The sequence below is a fragment of the Megalobrama amblycephala genome, linkage group LG2, assembly GCF_018812025.1.
Source record: "Megalobrama amblycephala isolate DHTTF-2021 linkage group LG2, ASM1881202v1, whole genome shotgun sequence".
Classification (NCBI taxonomy): Eukaryota; Metazoa; Chordata; class Actinopteri; order Cypriniformes; family Xenocyprididae; genus Megalobrama; species Megalobrama amblycephala.
The window spans coordinates 39,400,989-39,420,379 of NC_063045.1; the positions used below are offsets into that span (position 1 = coordinate 39,400,989).

Consider the following 19,391-nt stretch of genomic DNA (forward strand, 5'->3'; position numbering starts at 1 on the left):
AAAACGAAATAAGAGAAACACGAAATGGCTCAGCGATTTACTGCAGAGCAAGTACTGAACGCAATCAAATATGACTGTAACTGTTACTGGATGGATCTGGTGAAGCTGTTAGCGATCGAAATATTGATTTTGAAGATGTTGAAAATTATATAGTTCTGAGAATATGTTTGAGATCGCGAATGTGCTCATATTCGTGACCTCAAACATAAAACTAGCCCATTATTTGCTGAATTTACTGGGAAATGAGCTCTGACAAGGACAGTGGTGATGGCATAAAACATCTGCTCAAACGGAGCCCTTTCAAGCTCCAAAAGGTCAAAAAAGACCCGAATATGTAAGAATGATTGGGGAAACAGTCATGCATTTAAGGGGTAATTGGGACAATGCCCAACTGTTTCCTGGCGTCTTTGTTTGTTACATGGTCCCATGGCGTTATCCCACCAGACCATCCACATCTCCATGATATGCGGGGCTTGTTCATGTTTTACCGACGCTGGCCATCACTCAGTGTTGTAAAGGGCCACAGGGCGAACAATGGTCTTATAGATCTTGGCCTTGAGGCGGTCGGGCATCCAGCGGTCCCAGAGAAACCCCAATGAGCTGGCTCCACTTCATCCTTAACCCATGCTTTAGCATCAGAGAGGATGCTGCCATAACTGGTGATGATGGATCTGAGATAATTGTAGTCCAGGGCCTTCTTCAGTTCTTTGCCATCGATGCTGATGATGCCGTCGGTTTGAGGGTTGCATTCCAGGTACTCTTTTATAAGAAATGCAAACCATTGAAATATAATTTTTCTTCTCATCTCATACTGATGTACTACATTTACTATTCTTCAGTATTACTATTCTTTATTTGTATATCTAATATGTATAACATTATGATGATTATGATGATCATTCTTTGAAAAAAAAAAAAAGAAATAAAATCAAAAACAGTTCTGCTGTTCTCTATATCCTAGGGTGTTTCTCTTTCATTTTCAAGGTTTGTTAACTCTTGTTAATCTTCATTTTAATAATCTTTGGATCTAATGCAAAACCTTTTCCCCATTTTACTGAAACACCGGTTTAATTTAAGAAGCAAATGCATTACCTTTTCAAGGTGTCTTGCAAAAGCTGATGTAGCATGTTAAATACTTCATAGATTAAAGACTGAATCAAACTGCTCATAAAATGTGCCACATGAACACAATTTATTTCTTTTCACCACAGTTTAGTGCATAAGTGAGTATATTTTATATATTTACCTCCTTACACATTCCTGGTCTTATTAAAATATTGTTTCATTCAACCTCTCCCCTCCAATCATGTGGCTCCATTCAGGTAACGCCCATTTTTACGATCCAATCAATTCCTGATGGATAAAAAATGTTGAATTTCTTGTCAACTTTAAATAATGTAACAAAAAAAAAAAAAAGCAAATCTTAAATAAAAATAGTCAATACATATCTTTTAAAGAGGACCTATTATGCTTTTTTGCATGTTCAACTTTCTTTAGTGTTCAGTGCTGCTGTTTGTTTGAAAAAATGTTACAAAGCACAAAGTCACTCCAAAGGGAGTTTTCTCTATATCGATGCACACTGTTTCTGAACTCCATGAAACACCTCCATTGTAGTCTTGAGATTTCTTCCAGGAACAAACACATCACAATATCCCTCATTTAAATTATTCCCACCCGAGGCATACGCAAAATAAAGGGGCAAGGCCTGGTTGAGTTAGTAGTGTGTTGAAACTCGTGTTTATGGTAAGAGACGTGACATTTCCCAAACACACTCGAAGGAGCTTCACAGAGACAGGAACTAAACAGAGCATTACTGACAGACTGGGAAGAGTGGTGCTGCAACATTGTCAAATATGGGGAAACTAGTGAAAAGCATGAAAACCTACAGTATTCTAGTAGACCCCAAAAACAAAACTTTGTAAAAGGGCATAATTGATCCCCTTTAATTATTTTCTTGACTGTGTATAATTGTCTGCTTTTTTGACCTTGTTATGTTCGTTTCTTAAAGATAAGGTAGTTAAATGTGATTATGGGTTTGCAGTATTCCAAACATCCTTAATGTTTAATACCCTGATTTATCTCGCTGCTGCCGGCACTGACAAGATGCTTCTCTATAAATGATAGCTCCGATTTGACCTCATAGGAAGGCCACATTAATCAAAGGGAAATAGAGAATCTATTGCAGCCTTTCTGAGGAAATCTGTCTGTGAGTGGCCAATGCCACAGAGAGAAGATATTACAACTTATCTTTTATTAAACCACTGAATACCAAAGTGTCTAATTTGACAATAACAGCCATGTCTTTCATTTGCTTTTGTGAACTATGTCCTTTATTCCTCAACTGACTTACAAATGTCTTCTACGAAGAGCTTCAGTAAGAGAGGCCTGTTTCGTGCTGATGTCTGAATAAAATATTGGGACATCTGAATGCTGAATGAAATCCTAGACTAAATGAGAATGCATAATTTGATTTGTTGAAAGAAAAACACCTAGGCCTCTAAATCTTCAAACGTGTCAGGCACAGTATTAGATTTCCTTCACCTTATTGTTTCATCATGCATGGCATGTTTTTAGGCAATGCAAATCTGGATATAGGGCTTTTTCAAGTCTAATTTTTCCCATCCAGGCCCATTGAGAGTTACAACGCTTATGCTATCTGCTCTCAGATCAGCTCACACCAGGTTCATCTGTTGTTGATCTGTGAAATGCCCTTAAGACACAGACAGATATATAATGGAAACGGTTTACAGATGTCCATGGTGCATTTCACTTTCAAATGGAAAGAACCACCTTCTTCTGAATGGCCACAAACATCTGGAGCCACATCGCTAAGTGTTAAGAGGAATTTTAGTGGAGCAGTTACCAGAGACTTCTGTTGCTTTCAGTGCAACGATTCTTACTATTATGTGTAAGACTAGATTTGAAAAAGTTCTGATCAGGAAAGGACGATAACTATAATGTTTTAATAATCGTTCTAAATTCGAATTGTCAACACTGCAACTATAACGATGACTACACAGAGGAACGATATCATTGGAATCTCTTACAGAACTTTTTTTTTCAGCTGATGAATGATTGACAGCCATTTAGAATCAATCTTGAGCTTGAGCATTTAAAATGACAGGCGGCAAAACTGCAGGGCTCATAATATGTTATTGTGTTTTGGTGTGGATGCTGACTGAGGCTTTGCTAGGTGGTTGGCTAAAAAGTCTGAATGATGATATATAATAAGTCTATTATAAGATTTTGTTTTAGCATTCGACAGATTTGCTTAAGGGTGTAGTCACATGTGAAATTTTCTGAGCAAAACAGGTCCATTGTCTATTGTCAATAGTGAAGTGACGTATGAGGAACAGCTCACACAGAAGTCACTTTCAAACTAATCAGCTTTCTGTTGGTCAACACAGCAAATCTACATGACCAACTTGAACCGCGATTTGAAATCTGCTTGGAGAAATCTTTCGCCCTCTAGGAAAAATTACAGTTGCGTGGATTCTTATTGGAATGACTGATTCACACCTTTACTCTGCACAGCAGCCCACTTAATTTAGGGAATTTAGTAGGCCAAAGAAAGTTTTGTACTTGAGGTTAAGCATTTGTTCAGATCCCTAAACCTGAATGTTAGGGATGAATGTTAATACTTTCAGAGCAACCACCACAAATTAATTGATTTCAAGACCATTTGGAAGCAATCTTGCAATGGTTTACCTGCTATATTTTGTTCATAGCCTTACATCCACTTTTACATCCAAAACTCTAAACTACATTAGCTTCAGCTATTTGCAGTGCACTTCTTGCTCTCTCAATTATAAAACGCCATGTGCACATAAATTCAGGCAAGGGGACATGTGTGGCTAAGACACAGGGCCTCACGCTACCCTTCACTGACTCATAAAACATTCCTATCAAAGTTTTGTGGGACATTCAAGAAAAAAACATAACACTTTCAAGTGGAGTAGAGAGCGAAAAAACAGAGAAAATTGCTCTCAGACTATACATCAAACCAGGCCATCCATTGTTTGAGGCGTCAAAGATAGTCTTTTCATTGGGTGTCTGAATTTGCTTTGCCCTCCTTCATTGTTTTACTTGATGGCTGACTTTGAAATGATGACTTTAGTGGCCGTTATTCTGACAGGCGGAGGAGGCGTGATGAATCTGACTTGTAAGCAGCGGTTAACACGTGAGAGAAATGTAGTTGTTTTGTTGTTCTCTCAATTTTTGCTCATTGGTAAGCAACATTCAGCCCTAATTGTGTTGCATTAGCTGTTTACGTTCCGAAGTTTTCCCTTCATATCATATCGTACAAATGTAACCGCAAACACTGCATGCTAAGATTGTCATCTCACCAAAGCATCTGCAGAAAACTTATTTTGGGTTTTTCCATTAACTCCTCTAAACACATTAATTTGCAACGCAAAGCATACAGTTCTCATTGCTTTGAGAGCTAAACGATTGATTCCATATACACTCCACTAATGAATCCAAGACACGATCGCATTTTCCCCAGCAGCTGCAAATTCAAAGCATGTCCAACTGAAGAATATCGGGAATCAATCATTTTAGGAAAAAAGGGTCTCAAACACAGGTGCACAGTTTGGGCCTCTGACACCGCACAGCCTTTTGGGACCGACCTTAAGACTTGAAAGTCCTTAACATGAGTAAATTCATCCTACGTGTGATTTTTTATTATTTTTTTTCTTTCTGGCAAGTTATTAAAACTATAATGAACAGCAATGACCTAGATACCATGGTGAAGTTTCTATCAGCGTAATGAGGAGAAATGTCACATTGCTCTCGCGGGTCTTTCAGTCTCCGCACTTTTGTTCTGGGAGTTGCAAAGCAGCTTTGATGCTAATAATACTAACTAGCCAACCCGGGAGCAAACGTTTGTGTTGAAGCCTATTGGCACATACCTCAATATTTGAGTTATGATTCTGTACACATTTGCTTTTCTTTTCTGTAGATCGAGCTCCTGAGAATTAGACCAATGAAATGTGGCCCCCCAGTGCAGGATATTGACATACTCTTCATCATTTTCACTGATCAAAACTGTGGAATAAAAAAAAAGAACTGGGAATACATGCAAAAAAGTTGCCAGATATTGATGAATTTTTATATAGACAGATGAAAAGTTGCTTTCAGTGACTCAGAGCTTTTAGCTGTAGTTTATTAACATTTCACTGAACTGGCCTCGGATGGCCTCTTCTGAACAATTCACATGATTGCTCGCTCAATATAATATCCCATTGACTAATGGAATCAAAAACACTTCTGACTATGACACTTCATTAACAAACGACCAATATGATTTGTACTTGAATGTCCTTGCCAAACTCAAGATAATAAGAGATGTAATTTTCTCCCTTGATTTCCATAGTTTTCTCAGAATATATATACAGTGTGTATATATATATATATATATATATATATATACTCTCAGAACATTTTAACAGGGTAATGGGTATGACAAGGTATTTGGTCTGCTGTTGTCCTTGTAGTTGTAGATTAATGCTGCTGCTGCTAGTAGAAACTTGCTACTGCCAATACATACGCTGATACGCTGCTGTGTGTATGCAAGACATACTGCCGCTGCACAAATGCATATATAAAATTACCCATAGCAGATCTATAAAGGTGGAGCTTTACAGGTGGAGGGTTTCAGAGGAACTCTGAAAGTGTGCTGCAACTGCTATAGCGAATGCTCGTTTGCACCATTAGCCTGCGCCATGTAGAGTTTCACGACAGAACCAGGCATACGCACACACACACACACACACACACACACACACACACACACACACACACACACACACACACACACACACATACCTACTTAACTACAATGTGAGGACGTATGACTGGATACCCTACCTTTAGGGACTACCCTTTCTGAAGGGTCTAGAGACTAAAGAAAGACATCACTGCGCTTCTGGAGAAGCCGTTATTACAGATATCACTTGATTTTATCAATAAAACACTTCCTTAAAGACCTGACACTTTACCTTCACATTGGGACAGTATTTTATATGTCCAGTTTGGGGACATACACAAACTCTGATCTAGTCATCCTTTGAGGACTGTGGAGATACACAGACTCTGGTTAAGGTACACTTTCAGGACTTTGTTGTAACTTGTAATTTTATAAGTTATTTATCCTAAGAAGACACAGAAGTGGAATATTACAATGATATTATAATATTAATAATATTACAATGAACTGGAATCAAGCTAGAGCAGAGAAACTAGTGTGAGAGACTAAACTGGGCTTTTTAACTTCTTCAAGATCACTGAAAATGGGTAGCATACATTTTCATTTGATTTGCAGCTTGAGATCGAGTGCCTTTGGATTGCTCAGTTGGGAAATGACAATTAACATTCAGAAATATTATTGATTCGACTGTATTGACTATCAAAGAACAAAAGATGAACTGAATTAAGCTGAATAATGACATTATTGTCTTCTGCAGAACTGTTTTACAACTCATATAAGTCATGTCAATTGTTAAAATTTGCGTAAGGTGTTTTGAAATGAACTGTATAGTATAACACACCTTAGAAATAAAGTTGTCTTGACTTCATGGCAGAGAACACTTCCCTGACCACTGCCTCTAGTTTATTTAGCATTGACTGCAAATAATCATTACCCCAAAATCATCTTAAGATGTTTTCCTCACCAGAGTCATCTCTGGCTACTCACTGGGGCTTTAAGACATTAGGCATGTTTACTGCAAAATGTAATAATAGTCAAAAAACTATATGAATAAAAATAGTGATACACACACTCCGATAAAATGACTCTTTGGGGACTCTAGTGATACACACACTCCGATAAAATGACTCTTTGGGACTCTAGTGATACACACACTCCGATAAAATGACTCTTTGGGGACTCTAGTGATACACACACTCCGATAAAATGACTCTTTGGGGACTCTAGTGATACACAAAATCCGATAAAATGACTCTTTGAGGACTTTAGTGATACACAAAATCCGATAAAATGACTCTTTGAGGACTCTAGTGATACACACACTCCGATAAAATGACTCTTTGAGGACTCTAGTGATACACACACTCCGATAAAATGACTCTTTGAGGACTCTAGTGATACACAAAATCTGATAAAATGACTCTTTGAGGACTCTAGTGATACACAAAATCTGATAAAATGACTCTTTGAGGACTCTAGTGATACACAAAATCTGATAAAATGACTCTTTGAGGACTCTAGTGATACACACACTCCGATAAAATGACTCTTTGAGGACTCTAGTCATACACAAAATCCGATAAAATGACTCTTTGGGGACTCTAGTGATACACAAAATCCGATAAAATGACTCTTTGGGGACTCTAGTGATACACACACTCCGATAAAATGACTCTTTGAGGACTCTAGTCATACACACACTCCGATAAAATGACTCTTTGGGGACTCTAGTGAGACAAACTGATTAAATGAGTCTTTAATATTAACAATATCAACACATTGTGGCGAATAACAGAAATTCAAAAAGATTAGAAAAAAAAAAAAAAAAAAAATGTACAAAGGACAACAATGCAAATGCAAAACTGGCACTAACTTGGAGGCTTCCGTACTTCCTCCATTCATCCGTCTTTAAAATCTCTCTACTTCCTCCTTTACCTTCACCCTCCTCCTTCCCTTTACATTCACTCGCTCTTCTCACAACCTTTACATTCGCTCCTCCCTCTTTTCATTCCCTTTACATTCGCTCCTCCCTCTTTTCATTCCCTTTACATTCGCTCCTCCCTCTTTCATTCCCTTTACATTCGCTCCTCCCTCTTTTCACCTTTACATTCGCTCCTCCCTCTTTTCACCTTTACATTCGCTCCTCCCCCTTATGCCCTTTACCTCAACAATGAAAACGGAACATTGTAATTAGGGCTGATCGATATATCGCATGCGATTGTCACGCGCATTTCGTCAGTAAAGCCGGTTCCCTGATTACCGCTAAATCGCCATCACCTGCTTTCAAATGGAGCGGCATTTAATAGACAGAGCCGTAGTTCACTGACAAGCTACGCAATATCGCGTTCATTATTGAAGGCGATTCATCTGCGATAATTAACGCGATATTGCGTAGCTTGTCAGTGAACTACGGCTCTGTCTATTAAATGCCGCTCCATTTGAAAGCAGGTGATGGCGATTTAGCGGTAATCAGGGAACCGGCTTTACTGACGAAATGCGCGTGACAATCGCATGCGATATATCGATCAGCCCTAATTGAAAATGAACTATTCTTTCTTCATTAGCGTTCTTATACTGTCTTTCTTGATATTCTGTTTCATTCCATCCTCAAAACAATTTCTATTTTCATTTTCCTCCATTTCTTACAAAAAGAGAATGTGCTTAAAAGTGTTAAGATGGCATGTAAAATATATTTATAAGAGCTAATATGGGATTATTTTACTTGGAATAAACGGTTCAGATTATACCACTCTTTAAAATGTATAAACTTGTTAAAAGGGGCAGTTAAAGAAAAGTATTTTTGATTAGTTTATGTAACATCGCAGTACAGTCTTCTGCTAACAACTTTAATGTACAGCACCTTCAATGATTCAATTCCAGTCCAGTTCTCTATGAGCTGGTCACTAGTTGAGCCACTCTCTTCACATAAATAAGTTAAATAATACTTTTAACACTTTCCACATCATATTATATTTTTACAGTATTTTTATATATATATATTTTACAGTAAATAAGTTATAAAAGGCACTGAAGTGTTTTTGTGTTTGTGCCTCCTCACAAACCACCCTTTCTTTTAAGAGTCATGATCCTGTTCCGCACATAATTTTTCACACGAGTCCATGTTCGCTGTTTTAAAGCTTCTGGCTCTGCGTGAATGCATCTGTCACAGTCTTGCTTACCAGGAACTTTGCATGTCTTGATGAACTTCATCATGTGTCTCTCTACTGCTTTTACCTCATTGTCCTCCCATTTCTTTTTTGGAGCATTTGAAGAACCTATGGAATAATTAAAAATGTAATTCTCATAACAACTAAATCAGTGAGTATGACCAAATCATACATATGTCCTAATGTGTAGATTTTTCTGAATTTTGAAAAGCCCTTGGATGGCTATTGCTGCTTGGAGCTAATTTATGGTTATCTGATGATTATTGTGTGTGTAGTTTAGAGATTTTTCTTACCTTGATCCTCTTGTGAAACAGATTGATCAGATTGAACAGGTGGATCAGTCTCTGCTGGTGCTGTTGTCTGAGATACGTCACTGTAATCCTCCTCATCACTTGACATGGAATCACCTTGAGCCTCAAGTTGCTCTAAACAATTGATAAAAAATCAACAGTTTATTGATTATACTTAGCATCTGTAACATATGACTATTTGCAGTTTTTGCAAATATATACAGCACAGACACACACAGACCGTCCAAGTATACTCATACCATTTGGGTCAATTTCAATGTCGTCAAGTTTCTTTCCTTTGAAGTCCGACAGTGTTCCTTTCTCCATGGCCATTAGGACTTTACTCATTTTTGCCAACTGCAGTGTTCCCTCTGGTAACCGGTAATACGGTGACGGTGATGAGGTCATCACAGAGGTGGACACAGCACAGGGTGCCGATGAAGTGGACGCGACTAAGGATGACTGTAACAGTTTGAAAATATAATTTGAATAAAAACATAAGGTCTACAAGCAAAAGAACTAAGGAAACTATAAATTAATATTAAAATAATTAGCTGTTAATGGACTGAGGACTGAGTATTGTGATGATGTTGACATATTACTCACCAAACAATCTTTTTGTGATAGCTGTTTAGCAATCTTATTGCGTTCATTTTCAATTTCTGATCTGTTAAAACGTTCATAGCAATCTTCATGATGTTTTCTTAATTTTGCCAGTCTTGATTGAAACCGCTTCTGTGGATATATAAAGAAGTATTTAACATAAAGGGTTAGTTCACCCAAAAATGAAAATATTGTCAATAATTACTCACCCTCATGTCGTTCCACACCCGTAAGACCTTCATTCATCTTCAGAACACAAATTAAGATATTTTAGATTAAATCCGATGGCTCAGTGAGGCCTGCATCCAAAGCAATGACATTTCCTCTCTCAAGATCCATTAATGTACTAAAAACATATTTAAATCAGTTCATGTGAGTTCAGTAGTTCTACTTTAATATTATAAAGCAACGAGAATACTTTTTGCGCGCCAAACAAACAAAATAACGACTTCGACAATATAGTGATGGGCCGATTTCAAAACACTGCTTTGGAGCTTCACAAATTGAATCAGTGACTCGGATCTCCTATCAAACGGCTAAACTGCTGAAATCATATGACTTTGGCACTCCGAGTCACTGATTCAATAGGTTGTTTGCAATCACGTGGTTCTGTTGAAGCGCGAAATTCCGGTGGAGGACAAAAAGTGAAAATTAGAATGGAAGAGATGGGGAAAAGTCCTTTCTTTGCTGGTTTAGAAAGGTTTAAACAGAAAATCACAACATATGTTGGACGTGATCCTTGTGTTATGAAGAGGAGAGACTTTTTCCGCTGAATTAAAAGACTTTCCTGTCATCGAGGAGGCAGATATAGAGGATGTGAAGCTGCCGTCACGCCGCATTCAGTTCTAGTCTGGTTTGTTTATATCGCGCTGCCTTTCTGCTGGTGATGTTAAGTGCAGTATTTTGATTTTCTGTCATGATTGTGAAAAATGTCGCCATTGTTGGTCATTTATGCTGAATCGAGAATTGTAATAGGAACTCACAATATCATTCAGGGAAAAAAAAATTGACAGTAATACAATTTTCGCCTTGGTTGAGAAGGTGAGGAAAGACAACTTTTAGCAAATGTAATAATGTCACTAAATAAACCCACTGCCTTTCACTAAAAAAAAAAAAAAAAAAAAAAAAAAAAAAATCACATACTTTTGAGTTTTGTATTTGGTTTTTGTGTAATAATTAATTAACATTATGTTTGCGAGTATGATCACTCGCTTGTGAATGATTGTAACTTGCACACAGTCACTTCAAAACTGTTCACAAGCTTCTATGGGTTTGATTTTGGTCATTTGTTGAAATAAATACAAAAATACAGCGTGTCTGTCCCCTGAATGTGACCCTCCTATTCTCCTTCGTGGCCATATGGGGAAAGTGAATATTTACAAAAACAACATTAAAACTAGTTACATTTACACACTTCCAACAAAGAAATGCATCGACTTCCGTCAGCTTGTTAAATATTTATTTTATTTGGACATTTTCTACCATACGATGGCTGAAGCAGCAGTGCGTGACACTATTCTCGTGGTAACCAGATCAACATTGTGAACAATTCTACAAAACTGAAGTGAAAATACCAAATTATAATTAAATAGGATAAAATATCTTCTCCTCCCTGCAAACGATAGCATGTAGAATGTTAATATTTAACCGAGTCAAAAACAAAAGGTAAGTATCCATATTCATTTCAGTATCAGCAGACGCAAAACGCTATAAAAGGCGACGACTTTTAACGTTAAAAAATGAAATAAGTTATAAAAAACGGTACAAGTTATGTAAACGATATAAACACCTTCTGGGTTCTCGATTTTAACGATTTGAGCAACTATAAACAATGCAAAACCTTCTGAGTTTTTGATAGGATTCCTATATAGAAACATCACTCCCTGCCCTCCAGACTCATTCGCGCTGCTGCTGTGACATCATGTGCAAACAACCCATTCATAAAGCTCCAAAGCAGTGTTTTGAAATCGGCCCATCACTATATTGTTGAAAAGTCGTTATTTTGTTTTTTTGGTGCACAAAAATATTCTCGTCACTTTATAATATTAGGGTTGAATCACTGTACTCACATGAACTGATTTAAATATGTTTTTAGTACCATTATGGTTCTTGAGAGAGGAAATGTCATTGCTTTGAATGGAGGCCTCACTGAGCCGTCGGATTTAATTAAAAATATCTTAATTTGTGTCTTACAGGTGTGGAACGACATGAGGACGAGTAATTAATGACATTATTTGAACTAACCCTTTAAACAAACATAAAATGTACATTAACAATATTGAAAATAAAATTCTGACAATAACTAGGTAACTAGCAGAGGTGGGTAGTAAGGCGCTACATTTACATTCCATAACTTTTGGTGCTCAAGCGGTTAATAAACATAACTGCACGTTAGGGTTGGGTATCGTTTGAATTTGAACGATTCCGATTTTGATTCCGGAACGATTCCGGGAAAATCGCAAAGCTAGTCCCGGTTCCAATCAATACTCGATACTCGATACCCAAGCCTACTGCACGTGTCTAAAGAACATTGTAGCTGGAGCTACTTCTCTCCGTTTGTCTATGACGAGTCACACAGATACTGTGCTTCTCCGCAGTGGTTCCTTCCAGACCGGGAAGGAACCAATTTAACTTTTTACATTTCTTTTCACAGAAATTACATTTCTAATGACAAAATATTATTTTGTACCATTTGGAGCGTTTACACAAAGTGTGCTGGATGAAGTGGACATGCACCTACAATCAACTAAAAACAAACCTTCTAATGCATCCTACGGTTTGCCAGCGATAAAGATCTTTTCTAGTTGAACACCTGTGCACCAGCTGTTAGTAGTTGCCCGTGTTGAATAGCGTGTTCAGTATTTTGGGGGCGAAGCAATGAAGGGAGGGGTGTGGTTGTTTGGGTGTCGATTTCAAATATCAACAGTTTTTCCCAGAAATCATCTAATAGTTGCTGCATTATGAGATAGTTACCGTTTTTCTTGATGTTCTTGCTTTGCCTGACTGCTTATGTGGACCACTGCTGTTCACCTCGTCCAATCCAGGTGAAGAAACAGGAGCAGCACAATGGGCTGGATGCCAGAAAAGGAACCAGTGAATATAAAAATCAGAAATGTTTGTATAGAACAGAAAAACCAGTAATTACTCTAGCTGTCCTACAGTAACTTTATCTATCACTCCTTTCCTTCTGTTAACACCCAGACACACTACTCACAAAAGAGACAATAATATAGAATAATGATACAGATGTTTTAAAGTGGACTTACCGATCTCTGCGGACCCAAACTGATGGATGGCTTTTTATCAGAGGATTCAGTTGATGCTTGATTCAAAGGCTTGAGAAATATGAGACCACAATCACATGGTAACTAATCAGATAGTAAAAGATTATCCTGAATTACTGATCAATCTTTCTATAATTTTCTTGATAGTACCTTGACTCGCCATGGCCAGTCTGAGTCTCCGTGATTGTAAGTGATTTCTTCCCCTGGTAGAATGTCTCGCACAGCAAAGAGACACAGGTGAGGTTTCCTGCTCACTTCAAGGGTTCTCATTTTGCAAGTAGGATTTCTGTGTTCGTCATTTACAAGTCTTCCCAAGGAACCATCCTCTTTAGATGCATCCATGCTATAAAGACATAAAATTATTACTCAATACTTGTAATCTTATATATGCTAGACATGTAGAGTTATTTTTAAGTGGAAACCCACCGCTCTGCATAAGTTGTATGTCTCGTTTTTTAATCTACCTGATTCAGATCATCAGCTGATCATCAGGACACAGCTCTATGAACTCAACCGAGTGTGTCAGGTTAAGGAGACAAACAGAATCTGCAGAGAGGAGGGTCTGAGAACCACGGATTTATCGGATAGTGTATGGCAACATCCTCTCAGCAGACAAATGCATCTAACATTCACCATTTTGTTCTCTTTTGGGAATACGGTTAAAAACGAATATTGATGACTCAACGAAACTGCACTCAGCAGCCTTCAAGTCAGTTCATGGTTAATTTTAAGTATTAAGGGTGTGTTCACACTTGGTATGTTTGTTTAGATTAAAACGAACCCTGGTGCCATTGCTCTTTTATGGCACTTTCTCACTGTGCGGTACGACTCAACTCGGCTTGGTTTGCTCTTCCACTGCAGTTAGTACCGCTTCAAAGTGATTGGGATTATAGTCTGATCATTACAGTTGTGCTGCCACCTCGTCTACTGACCACGATAGAGGCATTTCTTTTTTCAAGTTGCATGTGATGGTCATTTAAAACAAGTCAATTAAAAAACATGAGACGGCAAACCCGCTAGAATTAAATCTTGCAGGTTTGCGATACAATCTAGTGTCTCTACTACATCAATCCAACAGGTCTGTACTCACCACCAATTTCTGCCACGCCACTGAAAGTCAAACAGGAACGCGTTCTCGGCCTCAGTGTAGTGTTCAGTTCGGTCAAGACTCTCTTCTGAACTCAGAAGTTCACCTCTGTATTCAAGAACGAAATCACCTCTGAAAAAAGCTCTAGTGGTGAAAACCCCACGCCCTGAAGAGGAGAAATGCATTAGATTCAGCAGTTTATTAAAAGTCAACTATCATTTTGATCATTACTTAAAGTTCTCTGCCATATGATGTACATTATATGTAAAAGGGAAATTACTGAATGAAAATAGTCAATAGCCAGGCAAATTTCTAAGTATGCTGTGCTCTTTATACATTACATTATACTTTAAAGTCTTAAAATTATACAGTTAAAATTTTTATACTCTTTCATACATAAACAATATTATCTTGGCTTTATATAGTTTAGAATAGAGTGCTGCAGCGATGACGTATTTTTGCAGGTGATCCGGTAGTTCACATCCCCCTGGTTCCCTCAACTAAAACCCTATATGTTGTTTTAACTGGCTTTTGTATTGCTGCAGAAACTAAGCTTAAGTTTGCCTATTAAATACACCACAGTTGCAAAACTTCATCGTCCTCATGATTAAGCTTCAACAACTCGTCTAGAACGTGTCTGTGTTGCAATATTTTTAAAAGAAAATTCTGTGTTTAACATGCATCGCTTCTGGATAGTTTGTCTTTGTGGTGTATGGATGTTTATGGATGGTTTTTGCTTTAGATAAAGAGTTTTTTTGTTGTTGTTGATAAATGTGCCTCCAGGAACTGTAAAACTTTAAAAATCCATCTCCCTGTTTAATAAGTATAATGTTTTGCATTCTTATAATGTATGTTTGAATGGTTGTGTACAGTGTACATCCCTAAATCTACCTCTAAACACAACGAGGCTGTGAAAGTGACTAGTGAGTAGATGACTTTATCTGTTCAGGTGACGATTTTTAATGTCCCAGACAACCTCTGTCTCCCATTTAGACACTTGTTAGCAACTACCTTTAAAGTAAAAGCTTTTTTTTTTTTTTTTTAAATCACAAGAGGGTATTACTGATGTATATTTTGTGTCTTAGAAAAAAAAAAAAAGTGAAAAAGCAGCCCTTACTTCAGGAATTTAACCAAAACCCAATAATAAAAAATAAAAATAAAAAAAAAACATTGATCATGTACATCAGGGATGGACAACTCCGGTCCTGGAGGGCCAGTGTCCTGCAGAGTTTATCTCCATCCCTGATAAAAACTCACTTGCCTATAACTTTCTACTAATCCTAAAGACCTTGATTAGCTGGTTCAGGTGTGTTTGATTAGGGTTGGAGCTAAACTCTGCTGGACACTGGCCCTCCAGGACCGGAGTTGTCCATCCCTGATGTACATGATCATGCACAACGATATACTGATAGCTCCAAAAAAAATAATCACCTTATTGAAGGTCTAACGGGTATGGAACGGCATGAGGGTGAGTAATAAATGACATTATTTGAACTAACCCTATTATAAAAATGATCCATTGTCCTGGTTTACATACAAACCAATAACTACCTAAAAGTTCAGTTCACCTAAAAATGACATTCTGTCATTTATTATTCACCGTCATGTCGTTTCACACCCGTAAGACCTTCATTCATCTTCAGAACACAAATTAAGATATTTTTGATAAAATTCAATGGCTCAGTGAGGCCTGCATTGAGAGCAAAATCATTTCCTTTTTCAGTGTTCAGAAAGCTACTAAAGACATATTTAAAACAGATCATGTGACTACAGCAGTTCAATACTTTTTGTGTGCCCAAAATCACCCATCACTAGATATTATTGAATAAAGTGGTTATTTATAATGTTACTTCATAACATTAAGGTTGAACCACTGTAGTCACATGACTGTTTTAAATATGTCTTTAGTAGCTTTAGAGGTCTCACCGAGCCATCAGATTTTATCAAAAATATCTTAATTTGTGTTCTGAAGATGAATGAAGGTCTTACAGGTGTGGAACAACATGAGGGTGAGTAATTAATGACAGAAACTTCAATTTTGAGTGAACTAACCCTTTAAACTACAAAACTTTATTTGTAAAGCAGGTTATTCTGCATTAATGACATCAAGACCTAACCATTCGTGTATCTGGTTAGTCATAAATACTTGCCTTTATATTTGCTGATGAACTGCTCTTGAAGCCCAGGCTTATCAGCTCTACGGGTCATGTGATCCTCTGCATCCTGCAGAGGTGTTTTACGCCTTTTTCTTTTCAGCATTATTTCTGGAAAAAAAGAAATAAAAAGAAATATAAGGTGAATGGATTAAATAAGCATTTTTAAAAATCTTTTTGATCTTACTGGAATTGTTCACCCAAAAATGTACATAATTATTGTACTAATCCTCATGTTGTTCCAAACCTGTGTTGTGTTTTTCTGTGGAACACTAAAGTTTATCTTTAAATGTAATACAGAGCTCTATGCAGTGACAGCACATGTGACCAGTCTAAAACAGGCATTTAGATTAAAAAAAAACAGCAATATCATTGATGCCAAAAACCATTGTGACCAGATGATTGATGTCAATCCATATTCATATTCATTTAAAAGCTACAGATTTTCAGTCAGTAACCTGATAGATTCATATGGACTATTTTGTCTGCTTTGGAGCTTGACACACAGAATAAAAAATACTATAAAGTGTCTATGTACTGTAAAAAATGTGTAAATAATGTATTACATAAAATTAAAAATGACATCAAATAATAAAAAATGAAAATTAATTATTTCAAATTACAATACATACTGTTGATATTTTACAAAAATTGAGAAAAACAGGCTACCACTGATTAAATTGTAGAATCTAAAGAGATATTATATGAAATATAACAAAATTATATTTGCTCATCAATGCCTACAAATAAGCAATAAACTGTTTTTTTCCTTATTGCAAAAAAAAAAAAAATCAAATGAGAATCAAACTCAAATACAATCGAGAAATAAAACATTAACAGAAATAATTTAACCACTAAAGTAAACATACATCTTACTAACTTTCATATTTCACAGTGTATTTTAGTTATCATGCATTTTCGGGACAACACTTGATCTCACCTCTCCAGCGTCCATTGATGGGGGTTGTCGTCTTTTTCGCGTCAAGCAATGCCATGTGATTGCATTTCCCGGGAAAACACATCCACAGCTGACGTGCGTGCATGACGTAGTTACGTATTTGGATTTCACGTTGAAATTGTGACTACATTTATTTGACCTAATAAATATTTTGGCAAACACCTAGATCTTTGTTTGATTTATTCACAGTACTGGTTCTTCAAACTTAAATAAAAAAATAAAAAATAAAATAAAAACGGACAGAACACATGATCACTTTTAAACGATCTCTTTGGAACACATATCTTAATTTTTACTAATTCTATTTAATCAAATGTTTGAGTTAAAATCAGGGAGATGTGTGGATTATTTCGAGGCTCTAAAATAAACTTTAACGTGCACTTTATTAACAGCATTTTCTTTCCATTTTTTTTTTTAATTTATGGTATTTTATATTAAATATAAAGGAAGGAAAAGCTGCTAGATCTTGTAAAAGTGCTTTAAAAACGCATAGCCACGACAGATTATTCCATCATTTGAGCAGCACTTGTGATCTCTCATCAGAGTTGATCTCACTCTGCACTGAAGCTGCTGCGCTGCTGCTGTGGGGGGATGGGCGGGAGGCGCGCGCGCGATCAGAGGCCGGTGGGGGAAGGGCGGCGAGTCACTCAGTGTCAGACTGTCTGCAGCTCTCAGCTAGGGCTAGGGTTAGGGTTAGGGTTAGGGTTAGGGGAGCAGGGGTTTCACATCCAGTGCCTTTTAAAATCAAAGTAAGAACAAAATAAATCTGTAAACAAACATGTAAACGTCCCAGCTTGAGTCATGATTCTTTTAAACACTTTTTATACTAAACACTGTAACTGCTCTCTCTCTCTCTCTCTCTCTCTAAATATAAAACAATGTTTGCTGTAACTGCTCTCCTATTATATATTCTCATTCATATGCATCCTTAAGATGTAAACCAGTATGTGCATTTCTTAAAACAGTTCATACAAATAACAGCACACAATGAATTACCTGCAATAGCCTGTAACCAGCTCATAATCCTTATATCAGTGCCATCAGAATGACAAGTCCTTGTGTCATTGTTCACAAAGACACTCTGACAGTATTTTCATAAGTAATATGGATACGATTTTGATGTCAGTGATTGAAAATACACAAGACTGCACTTTATCTGTATGGCATACATTTCAACAGTATGAACACGTCACTCTAGACTGGATGAGACAGGATTCAGATATACTTTCTGGTGGTCTGTCAAAAAATTACAGTAGCTACAATGTCATGTGATATAATGACAGCCAGTGGCACAGATCCTCACCAAACCGTCCATTCCAGCGTGATGAATATGATCCTCAACTGGATGGAACTGGAATAAATACTTTACTGTTGCGATCATCCCAATCGGACTTATGATAGCTGCCTGAATTATAATAATGCTCTGTTCACTGTTGGACAGAGGAGAACTGATGACAAAGAAATGTTTCAAGGGTACCCCAAACAAGTGACGAACCTGGCTGGAACATGCTTGTTCAATGAACACTTGTCAGTGGTGTTGTCGATTACCTGAAAGTTTTCATCATCATTGTATGTGTGTTGTCTGCAGCAAGTTTCTGTATTTGGGTGAATATTTGCAGCAAGTGTGTTGTCAAACTGATCAAGATGTTTTGTTCATTTTTTCTGTTTGCATGTGTTTTCTTCAGTTGTGCGCGGTGATCTCTCTCAGCCACCGTAATATTTACTGTATAATGTAAAATGCAAGTAGACTGCAGTAACATAGCATTACATCAGTCTACAGTTTATGTAGTGAATAGTGAACATTATCTGATTTCACACCTGTTCGGTCTACAAACACATCTCCCATCATTCGGCTCTTTTGACCCGTCTCGGCCTTAAGGTCATGACTGAGAGCATGATCTACAACAGTGGCTCTTATTTCCATCAGAAACATCTCAGTCTTGGCCTCTTCTACCTCTTCCTCTGTTCTCCTCCTCCCTTCCACCACACATCCTTACTCCTTCTTCCGTCTGTTGACTCTGTTTGTGTCCTTGTTGTTCATTCATGTTCAGAGTGTGTAACACTGTGTTGTGCTCTGTCTGTGCCTCCCAAATGAGATGGCATCTGAGATATTTTAGAGAACTGTTGAACATTGCTTGA

The 19,391-nt window shown here is 37.3% G+C and overlaps 2 protein-coding genes and 1 long non-coding RNA gene across 3 annotated transcripts; all 3 read right to left on the bottom strand.

The window, feature by feature from the left end:
- Positions 1-310: 310 nt before the first annotated feature.
- On the bottom strand, positions 311-5,996 carry LOC125258374. Its single transcript, XR_007182597.1, has 3 exons — positions 4,914-5,996; positions 1,247-1,353; positions 311-759 (listed from the first exon to the last, which is right to left on the bottom strand). It is a non-coding gene; the product is annotated as an uncharacterized LOC125258374 (long non-coding RNA).
- Positions 5,997-8,705: 2,709 nt separating this feature from the next.
- LOC125258377 lies at positions 8,706-12,841 on the bottom strand. The gene is made up of 6 exons (XM_048175293.1): positions 12,744-12,841; positions 9,980-10,016; positions 9,774-9,902; positions 9,428-9,629; positions 9,171-9,302; positions 8,706-8,985 (listed from the first exon to the last, which is right to left on the bottom strand). The coding sequence occupies exons 2-6, from the start codon at positions 10,010-10,012 to the stop codon at positions 8,765-8,767; spliced, it is 717 nt and encodes a 238-aa protein (XP_048031250.1). The 5' UTR covers positions 10,013-10,016; positions 12,744-12,841; the 3' UTR covers positions 8,706-8,764.
- A 180-nt stretch (positions 12,842-13,021) lies between these two features.
- On the bottom strand, positions 13,022-18,862 carry LOC125262685 (N-lysine methyltransferase KMT5A-B-like). The gene is made up of 5 exons (XM_048181503.1): positions 17,235-18,862; positions 16,292-16,405; positions 14,145-14,307; positions 13,205-13,397; positions 13,022-13,105 (listed from the first exon to the last, which is right to left on the bottom strand). Exons 1-5 carry the CDS (start codon positions 17,335-17,337, stop codon positions 13,022-13,024), a joined length of 657 nt encoding a protein of 218 aa, XP_048037460.1. The 5' UTR covers positions 17,338-18,862.
- Between the last annotated feature and the right edge of the window lie 529 nt (positions 18,863-19,391).